Source organism: Nelusetta ayraudi, unplaced genomic scaffold (assembly GCF_046127955.1).
Source record: "Nelusetta ayraudi isolate G7.1 ecotype Tasmania unplaced genomic scaffold, CSIRO-AGI_Nayr_v1 ptg000011l, whole genome shotgun sequence".
Lineage (NCBI taxonomy): Eukaryota > Metazoa > Chordata > Actinopteri > Tetraodontiformes > Monacanthidae > Nelusetta > Nelusetta ayraudi.
In genome coordinates, this window is record NW_027466061.1 from 16,029,384 (window position 1) to 16,039,664 (window position 10,281).

General features: G+C 45.1%; 1 protein-coding gene across 8 annotated transcripts in view; it reads left to right on the forward strand.

Moving 5' to 3' along the window:
* The window catches only part of kmt2cb (lysine (K)-specific methyltransferase 2Cb), a 54,690-nt gene extending 45,030 nt beyond the window's left edge, over window positions 1–9,660 (forward strand). For 7 of the 8 annotated variants that reach the window (XM_076021432.1, XM_076021429.1, XM_076021431.1 and 4 more), the window contains 17 exons: window positions 137–328; window positions 584–748; window positions 849–978; window positions 1,798–1,945; window positions 2,085–2,269; window positions 2,381–2,517; window positions 2,620–2,911; window positions 3,365–3,504; window positions 3,873–3,986; window positions 4,069–5,185; window positions 6,158–6,294; window positions 6,401–6,543; window positions 6,625–6,799; window positions 6,887–7,003; window positions 7,106–7,179; window positions 7,627–7,735; window positions 7,814–9,660. In XM_076021432.1, the coding sequence (XP_075877547.1) occupies window positions 137–328; window positions 584–748; window positions 849–978; window positions 1,798–1,945; window positions 2,085–2,269; window positions 2,381–2,517; window positions 2,620–2,911; window positions 3,365–3,504; window positions 3,873–3,986; window positions 4,069–5,185; window positions 6,158–6,294; window positions 6,401–6,543; window positions 6,625–6,799; window positions 6,887–7,003; window positions 7,106–7,179; window positions 7,627–7,735; window positions 7,814–7,906 (3,468 nt within the window). In that variant the 3' untranslated portion in view covers window positions 7,907–9,660. The remainder of the gene's footprint in view (window positions 1–136; window positions 329–583; window positions 749–848; window positions 979–1,797; window positions 1,946–2,084; window positions 2,270–2,380; window positions 2,518–2,619; window positions 2,912–3,364; window positions 3,505–3,872; window positions 3,987–4,068; window positions 5,186–6,157; window positions 6,295–6,400; window positions 6,544–6,624; window positions 6,800–6,886; window positions 7,004–7,105; window positions 7,180–7,626; window positions 7,736–7,813) is intronic. The other variant, XM_076021428.1, reaches the window with a different exon arrangement.
* Window positions 9,661–10,281: the final 621 nt, after the last annotated feature.

Below are 10,281 nucleotides of genomic sequence, written 5' to 3' on the forward strand. Positions count from 1 at the left end.
GTCAGTGCGCCCAGAGTTTAAATTAGTCATAGTAATGTGTTTGAAAACATGAAGCTTCTTGGCATAATGCTTATCAAGTCTCATGAAGCGTCTCTTCTGCAACAGCTACTAATCCATGTTGTGTCTTTGTTTGCAGGCATACTCGGACAGCACCCCAGACTTTCCAGGACCTTTGCTCTCTGAACAGGAGAAGAAGAAAGGGAGAAGCAAGAGACCCCCCAAAGGAGGGGATAAACCTGCTTCTCGTTACAAAAAGAGGAAGAAGGAGGGAGATGAGAAGCACCTGCTGAACTCTGGCCCGGACGCTGTCATGACCCAAATCAAACAAGTACGATTAGTTGTTTGGAACTAATGTAACAAAACTGCTGAATTGGCCAAACTTGAATTAATCCTCAAAGTTGAAAGTTGCTACCAAGGCAACTTTCTTCTTTCGCTCTTTACATGAAAAAAAAAGAAATTGGAATTCTTTTCTTGGAATATTTGCTTTTTTTAAATGCTACTTTATGTATTTAATGTTCTTTCTCTTTGTGTCTGAAATTGAATTCCTTTATTTATTCTTCTATGTGTTTCTTCCCTGAAACAGCAACTGTCCTTGCTTCCTCTCATGGAGCCACTGATTGGGGTCAACTTTGCTCATTTCGCGCCCTACGGCAGCGGCCAGCTCAACGGGGAGAACCTGCTCTCCGGTACCTTTGGCAGTGCCACACTGGATGGAGTGTCGGATTATTACTCCCAACTGACCTACAAGGTAGAATCTGCTCTTTTTTTCAAAGCCGGAGCAAGGGACACTCATTATTTGTCTGCGATACGATGGACTAATATTGTTTGTGCTTTGTTGATTCCTACAGCAAAGTAATCTGAGCAATCCTCCGACACCACCTGCTTCGCTTCCTCCCACGCCGCCGCCAGTGAACCGGCAGAAAATGATCAACGGGTTTGCCACAACAGAGGAGCTGGCAAACAAAGCTGCTGCCTTAGGTATACATTTAGATGTCACCTCCCATAAACCATTTTGCACATATCTTATTTGCTTATCAGGAAATGAATTATTAGAGGGTGCTGTGCGACGTGGAGCTCCTGAGGGACAAATTAAACAAAAAGCTCTGCCCCTCCTCATTTATGGTTCTGGCCAGTCAGAGAGGCCTATCTACTGTGCAGACAAGGCTTTCAACTTAATACGTATTAGTGTATGAGTTAGTTTTTTGATCATAAGACTTTGGACCAGGGCTACGGTTGAACCTCACCTAAACTAAATGAATTCAAACCTTTTACATGAAACAAAGCTTTGGAAAAAATCCAAAACAATCAGCCCGATTTGAACAAATGGGGAAGTTGCTCACAAGTTAATTAAAATGAGTCGTAGGCAAAGGTACATATATTGCAATATTGTTTTGTGTTTATATGTAGATGCATTTCAAAGAATTCTTGGACAATGTAGTTTTTCACTGCAGTCTCCTGTAATAACACATCCATAGCCATGTATCAGGCTGTCCGGCTGCGCTGTGTCAAAATCAGGGGTGTAAACATCTCAAGTTCAAGCCTATTTTAATGACTAAGGAATGGATAGTGTTGCCAGTTGAATACTTAAATACGAATATTGTGATAGCATAGTCAGACATACCGTATTCCTATGTGTGTACTCAACTGCGAGGATATTTTTTCCAAAAATGGCCTAGTCAAGCTTAGATATTCAGCCCGATATAAGTCGATGCCAGGCTGGATTTGTAAAAACCACAGGCAAAGCAGGTGTTTACATGACAAACAAGATGTTAACATTTGTGCTCTGATTTCATCCAGTGTCCAAAAGTCTGGTGCCAAAGCCACTGCACGTACCGTTTCGGAGCGAGGAAGACCTGCTTGCTCGAGCTATTGCACAGGGACCCAAAACTGTTGATGTTCCAGCCTCCCTGCCCACACCACCTCACAATAACCAAGAGGAACTCAGGTAGTTTTTTTTAAGCTTTGAATTTCAAAAAGAAAATGTATTTTTATTTATTTTTTATTTTTTTAATTTTGTCTTAAAAAAAAAGGAAACATTTAATACTGCGGCTGACGAATGTTTCTTTTGTGTTGTGTGTTAACAGCAGCAGAGGGCAGGATCCTTGCAAGGACAGGGACACGCCAGACAGTTTTGTTCCTTCCTCGTCGCCTGAGAGCGTGGTTGGCATGGAGATCAGTCGCTACCCGGACCTTTCTCTGGTGAAGGCAGAGCCGCCGTCTCCCTGCGTGTCTCCTGTCCTCCCCATGCTCCCTCCACCTGCTGGCAAAGGTAAACGCACAGTCGAAGCAAAGCAGTGCTTTTGTTGACATCATTTAAATCTAGATTGCCTTGAATGGCGTCCAAAAGTCAATCCGTGTTTGCTCCCGTTTGTTTCCACAGCGACAGAGTTCAAACTGCACGACATTAAAAGTGAGCCCCCTGGGGTGTTCTTCGGCTCGCCCTTCGGCCCCATGTCCACCGATTCCAAACAAGGACTCGTGTCTGTCGCAATCACACTGAGGCCAGCTGCTGCCGAGGTCGGTTGACGCTTTATTTTGCACAAAAGCACCATCAGACCTTTAAAAACTCAGCTCCTATCTTGATTTTGTCTTTATTTTCTTTACTTTTTGTCTTCACAGAACATCACGGGTGTGGTGGCAGCTATTTCAGACCTTCTCTGTGTAAAGATCCCGAGCAGCTATGAAGTCAGCAGCACCCCAGACAGAGGCCCCCCCTCTGTGTTTAGTGGTCCAAGGTTAGGCCCTCACGGCATGGACGGCCGACCTCCCATGCTTTTCAAGGAGCAAGCAGACAACAGCGGGCTTCAGGGTCGTCCAGGACACATGATGAGGCCTGGCGGAGGACCGGCCATGATGATGCAGCAGCAGCAGCAGACCCCACACAATTTTCGTTTCCATCCTGACAGTCCAGGTCAGGGAACAAAATTACTTTGCACAATGGCAGTGTCAGCTCAGTAATGGAATTTTCAAAACTAATTTAAGTTCCAACTTCTGCTAGCACCTGCCCCACCTTTTTCCAAATGTGTCATTTAAAATGAAAACTTAATCACAGCAATTTTAAGTTTAGCTAAAATGATTTAATGTGACAATTGCACCGGTCCAGAGAAAATGGCCCTTTTAAAACATTTTCTTCATTTTTCCTGGTTTTCAGAGGCTCTTGCAGCCTTTGAAAATCGGAAAGTCTCGTCCTTCAAAGGTATTGCTTCACTTTAAGTTGAACACTGACTTAGATAACCAATAAGAGACGATATATCGTCGGATGCAAATTTGACATTGTTGGATTTAATCTTCTTGTGTGTTTGCCCAACTGCTCTTCTTAGTCAAAACATTGTTTTTAAAACACATTTTATTGATTGTACTGTAGGTGCAGCTTTGGCTCAAGGACCCGACCAAAAGAACCATGGCAGCCCTGGATGTAAACCCAGGTGGTGCTGCAACTGTAAGGTGCTGGTTCTGGGAAATGGAGTGCAGAAATCCATGAAAGATCTCCCTGCCAGCGCAAAGGTATACTTAAAAAGTCTAATATTGAAAGTCTGATGTCTTCATAGAGGTTTCTTTCTGCTGCATGTGTCATCTAACGTGTGATTTGAAGCACACCATGCCTCTGCGATACAAATACCAGTTCAGAAAATGCGACATCCTGTGGATCATTAGTCATTGACACCGGAACATTGGAACCTTTAGCCAAAAGACTTCCACACTAAATCCTCCTTGCTGAGCTTCAATCTATGTAGTGATCTTTAATTGTGTTCAAATCACACTGTATGACTCCAAATTTTAGAATTTTTATGATATTCAAAGGCTTTTGATGGTTATTTAATGCATCACTTTATTCCTTACTCAGCCTGTTTGACCTCTGAATCTCTCCTCAGGAATCTGGAAGTCATTTAAAAACTGGAGAAGACCTGGTCTTCTGTAGTCAAAGCTGCTTCCTTCTCTACTCTTCCTTACCGCCTCAACAGTCCAGATCGACGGCAGAAACTAAGGTTTGAACCAACAGCACGCTTTCAGAATGTTTTTAATGTAATGTTGTTACTCCTACTTATCAATCTGTAAAAATCTTTCCAGGAGTCAGTTTCCCTTCTCCCATTGTCGGAGCAGCCGGACAGCCTCTCGAAAACGTCGCACCAGTACAGCAACAACATGTCGTCCCTGGACGTCCACTGCCTGGCTCAACTCCAGCCCAAGCAGTCCCCTCCTTCCACGCCTCCCATCCCCTTCCCTACAGCAGGCGAGACGTCCAAGACGGAGATCAAGTCGGACACCATCAAGGTGACGGTGAAGCTGAAGGCGCGGCCGAGGTCCCACGATGGCTGGCACCAGGGCAAGAGGCAGAAGGGCCTGCGCTGGAGGAAATGGACGGTGCAGGTGGTTGTGCCGAGGGGGAATTCCCAACTTCCGGACGAGGACAAGATCGACGAGCTCCTGAACAAGCTGGGGGCCTCGCTGCGTCCCCCGGTGTCCCTGCGGGACCAGCGGCGCTGCTGCTTCTGCCACCAGTTCGGGGACGGGCTCACCGACGGCCCCGCCCGCCTCCTCAACCTGGACCTGGACGTGTGGGTGCACCTGAACTGTGCGCTGTGGTCGACGGAGGTGTACGAGACGCAGGCGGGCGCCCTCATCAACGTGGAGGTGGCGCTGCGCCGCGGCCAGGCGCTGCGCTGCGCCTACTGCCAGCAGACGGGCGCCACCAGCGGCTGCCACCGCCTGCGCTGCACCAACGTCTACCACTTCACGTGCGCGCTGCAGGCCCAGTGCACCTTCTTCAAGGACAAGACCATGCTGTGCCACGCCCACAGGCCCCGGGGGGCGGGGGGCCAGGCGCTGGAGCACGAGCTGCGCTGCTTCGCCGTCTACCGACGCGTCTACGTCCAGAGGGACGAGGTCCGCCAGATCGCCGCCGCCGTCCGGCAGCCCGAGCTGGGCTACACCTTCCGGGTGGGCAGCCTGGTGTCGCACGCCGTCGGCCAGCTCACCCCGCTGCAGATGGCCGCCTTCCACTCCTCGTCGGCCATCTTCCCCGTCGGCTACGAGTCGTGCCGCATCTACTGGAGCATGCGGCACGGCAACCGGCGCTGCCGCTACGTGTGCTCGGTGGAGGAGCGGGAGGGGCTGCCCGAGTTCAACATCAAAGTGGTGGAGCAGGGCTACAGAGACCTGCTGCTGACGGACACCTCGGCCAAAGGTTAGTGCTCGTGGGTGTGAAGGGATTTGATGGTGCAGAGGGATTATTCGTTTAATGGTGCTCCCTGCGTTTGATGTGACGGCGACTGAGAGCGCTTCTGCTTTCTCTCTATTTGAAGTGATTATTTCAGCCAGAACGTTGAGCAGAAGGACGGGGGAACCCTCGACCTCGTGTGCCCACGAAAAGTGCTTCCCACTTAATTTAAATGCGTTAGTCATGTTTTAATTGGCAGACATTCAATACAAGCAAACTTTTTATGAATTGCTGGTGACACTTTTTCACATAATGCACACGGTGGCCTACAAGGGCCAAACACAATGCAACTGCCTAATGCGCCTTAGTTGGCAACAACAGCTGTAGGTATGGAAACGATGCAAATTCACAAAAACAAGTACAAGTCTAAACAAAGAACAAAAAGAGGATTGTGGTGCAAACGTAAAAAACGTAAAATACACTCAAATAAAAGTCACATGACCGTGCTAAGCTGTACTTTCCCGCTGTTGTTTGAAACACCGTCATTCAGCCGTCCTCGGTCGACCTGTGTGTCTCTCCATTGAGCTGTTCTGCTAACAGCGCCCCCTGCAGGTTTGGAGCACTTCCGTTGTGGTGACTGCTTTATGCAGCGCTTTATTCATTTGCATGTGTTTCCTTGGTTTGCATCAGTTGTGTTTTGCATGGCTTCTCTGTTTGCAGCACATTTGATGATGAAGGATATGTTTTGATGTCTTGCAGCGCGTTTTTTACATTTGCACCACAATCCTGTCCTGCAGCTGTTTTCGCCAACTGAGGCGCATTAGGCAGTTTGTGTTTGGCCCTTGTGAGCCACCGTAGATGCATCAAACTTCAGCAGTTAAATAAATGCATTGACGATAAGTGCAATTGTACTGAGGTGTTATTGCTCTGGGACATTCCTGCCATTGAGTGAGCTCACGCTTTACTTTCTAACCGTCTCTCTCATCTGTCTGTCATCAGGAGTGTGGGACAAGGTTCTGAGCCCTGTTGCTGAGAAGAGAGCCGAGTCTGGCACTCTGAAACTCTTCCCGGTTTACCTGAAAGGAGAGGACCTGTTTGGGCTCACGGTGCCTGCAGTTGTCAAGATCACTGAATCGGTGTGTAGCGCCTCTTTCCCCCACCTTGAATTCAACCCAATTTAAAACGACATCTTGCTCACGTTCTGACACAGTTGCTTTACGGAACACGTTTTTCCCCCCGCAGCTCCCCGGAGTGGAGGTTTGTGACCGCTACTCATTCCGTTTTGGACCCAACCCTCTGGTGGAGTTGCCCCTCATGATCAACCCAGCTGGCAGCGCTCGTGCCCAGCCCAAAACCACCTTGCCCTACACTTCGCTGGTCATAAGGTAGCCCTCAGTGAAGCCTGCATTCGTATTAACCTGTGGAGTTGTGTTGAATTTAATACTGGCTCTTTCTCTTATGCAAAGGCCCCAACCGCAGGCCTTGTCCAGCAGCAGCGCCAGGTCCAACCAGAACGTGGCTCAAGGAGAAGGCGCTGCGCCCCACAACAAGCCGCCAGTGGTGCACCCCAGGTCCTCCCAGTACCGCTGGATGAAGAGCGAGTGGAGAGCCAATATCTATCTGTCCCGCTCTCGCATCCAGGTAACAGTCGCTTTTTATTTCTTTCTCAGCAATGACGCAGTAACGCTGGCGCTCTGGGAATTAATGCCCGCTTTCTTCATTTCTCAGGGGCTGGGGCTGTTTGCTGCTCGAGACATTGAAAAACAAACAATGGTGATTGAGTACAATGGAACCATCCTGCGAAATGAGGTGGCCCTCAGGAAGGAGAAGGCCTACAGGTCTCAGGTAAACACCTGCCAGCAGTTGCTTCAAGGATGAGCCTCTTCTGTTTTGTAATGATTTGGTTTTTTAAAGAAGCAGAAATTAACTGTCCTCTCTGTCTGACAGAACCGAGCAGTGTTCATGTTCCGTATTGACAGCGAGCATGTTGTTGACGCAAGCTGCAATGGAGGGCTGGCAAGGTACAATGAGATAGCATTAGTTGTTTGACATTTCATCCCTGAAGGTAGACTATGCTGTTCGGTTTGTTTTTATGCTATTCAAGCTATTTTCATGTATTCAAGAGTTTCCGTTGTAAAATACCAAAAGAATGCTGCATCTGACTTTTTATTCTTCTTCTTATCATTATTGTTGTGGTGGTTATTGTCTCATTCTGTGTCCTTCTAAATGTGAGGTTTTTATCTTCCTGTGATCAGTATTTTAGTTTAATTTTAATTTTGTGATTTAGTATTTTGGCATTAACAAAATTGCTGCACCTAATTGGAAAAGTTTGGGTCGTTTCCTCAAGATTCTTCTCTCACTGGAACATTCTTCTCCATTTTCTGTGGTTGGCCCAATTGCAGATATGCAGCCGCAGACTGTGTGATTTTCTGTTGTGGTGAGTGAAGCAATTTTGCATTGTTTTCCAGATACATCAACCACTCTTGCGCCCCAAACTGTGTTGCCGAGGTGGTCACGTTTGAAAGGGGTTACAAAATCATCATCAGCTCTGTCCGGAGGATTGATAAAGGAGAGGAGGTGAGCACCTTTTGCTTCATGGCCGCATGTACGCGTGATTCTCCAAATGCTAATCGTCTTGCCGCCCCCTGCTTCCAGCTGTGTTTCGACTACCAGTTTGACTCTGCAGAGGATCCGCACAAGATCAGTTGCCACTGCGGAGCTCCCGAGTGCAAAAAGTGGATCAACTGAGGGAGAAAGAAAATACATGAAAAACGACAAATCTAAACACATTCCTTGCTATAGTGTGTAGATGCTATGATCTCTGCACGGAGCCCAACGGCTTCACACTAAAAGTCATTTTATGAATGAGCAGAAAGGCCTGAACCCTTGGAGGAAGAGGAATGAGTATACACGTGTTCACGGAGATGAACGCCATTCGGTGGAGAAGGGGAACACAGTAGCAGGATGTGACTCGTGCCATATGTGGGGGGCTTCTGGTGTGTGAGATGCCTCTGTCAGCGTGTATGTATCTGTGTGTTTGATATACATGGGGTGCAGAATCCACCAGCGAATGAGAAAGCACTGTGCAGGGTGCGGCCTTATTGCTTACTAAGGGCAGGCCCTTTTGTTTCATACTGTTAATGTATACCGTATGACTAAATGTAGACATCACTGAATGAGGAATGTACAGCAACGAAAAACTGCGAAGGGAATATTAACTTGCACTAAAAAAAAAAGAAAATAAAAAAAAAAACGGACACAAAAACTTAAAATACTTGATTCCATGAGTCAGTTTTATCATAGGTCTCCGTCATGTGATTTGTGTGGAATTCGAGAGGTTTTGTATTTATTACTGAGTGAATGGATTTTATTCTCAAAATGATGAGATTGAATTAAAGAAGGCTACATCGCTATTGTTTTTGAAGATTGAGGAAGACATGCTGTTACTTTTTGTATAAATGTACATAAAGAAAACTATAGGAATAACCGACCAAATACTACCTTAACCTTCTTGATGTTTGGGTGTTTTTAAATTGTTTTTTTTTCTGTTTGTCTTTGAAATTTATTTAAAATGGCCGTTATTTCTGTTTGAGAGTATATATTATGATTATTCTGTACAGAATTTGTAATATAACCACAATAATTCACAAAGTATTTTTGTTGTATTAAAAGTAAGGTATTGTAGCGTTGTGTTTTGTGACTTACACATACTTTGACCACTCAAAAAGAAATATTTTTGTTGACTAATGTAACAAATCACCAGTTACAGAATTTAAGGTGGAAAAAAAGACTTGTCACATAGTAAGAGATCATTGTGATCTGTTTGCTGTTAATCAGGTTTGATTTAAAAGAAAACAACAACAACAACAACTGTGAATTAGGTTTTAAAACCCCAGAAAACAACTTTTTAACTTTGTAACACAGATAGCAACACCTACATGTATTTACCAGTTTTTTGTTTTTACCTTTTGCTTTTAAAACGGGGTGCAAGCGTCTGACGATAACGCGAGTCAGACGAACCAGTGTGCGACAAAGAATCTAACGGAGAAGAAGTCTTGTTTGGAACTTGAGTTCCATCTTTTTTTGGACAGAGATGGCATTCTCCTGAATCAGATATATTTCTTATACTGACACCTCACAAGTCACATGGCTCAGAAGTGGAAGAGTTTTTGCGTGCACAATTTCAAGTTGACTGTAAAATTTTGAAAACAGTCTTAGAACTTTTAATGTATATGGCATGTATTTTTTTAACTTTCCGAAGACTCAATTGTATATATTTTCTCAATGAATGGTTGTAACAAAATTGTTTCTTGGATATTTTTCTTCTCTTGTATGATATCATCCTGCCAGTGTGTTTGTGCTATATTTTCTTGGTCGTGTAGTCAGGTTTCCCCCCCCTTTTCTTTTGAAAATGCCTTTTGAAGTGTACAGAGTATGAGGTTTGGAGTTTGTGGAATTGAATTTAGAAACATTTACAAAAAATAAAACTATTTTACATGTTACATTATTCTCTCTGTGGCATTACTTACTACACTTAATATTGCAGAATATTAAAGAACTAATAAGTCATTTTTGGTCAGTGTTACTGCCATCTTCATTGAACTTGTTCGTCCACCAACATGGTAAGGGACCACTGTGCTATAACTTTTAAACAATAGACTGCTAAAAAGCAGTTGACATCCATGACATTTGGAAACATTTTTCATTCCTCAGCAGATTCTATTGAGCAAGGCCATTTCAAGCGTTGTTTTCTGACTACCTTTATCTCTCATTGATCTTTTATATGCTGTCCTGTCAATAACATCCACAAACCCCATGAGGACACGTTTTTGTGCAACTGGTTTTCACCAGTGCAATAACACAGTCCTATAAGTAATCCTATCCTTCGAGCTTGTTAGTAAGGGAGAATTAAATTAAACATTTCCATCCCATGTTAAAGTTTGAGATCTTTTAGGACGTAAAACATTTGGGTTTTAAAGTCCAAGTTTGTATCTTTTGGAGAAGAGTGCAAGCGAGGAACAGTCCGCCTGGTGCCCAGACACCGGCACCCCGGAACTAACACATAACACTACAACCCGATTTAGCAACATAGCATCTCTGGTTTCCACATACTTACAGCAAAT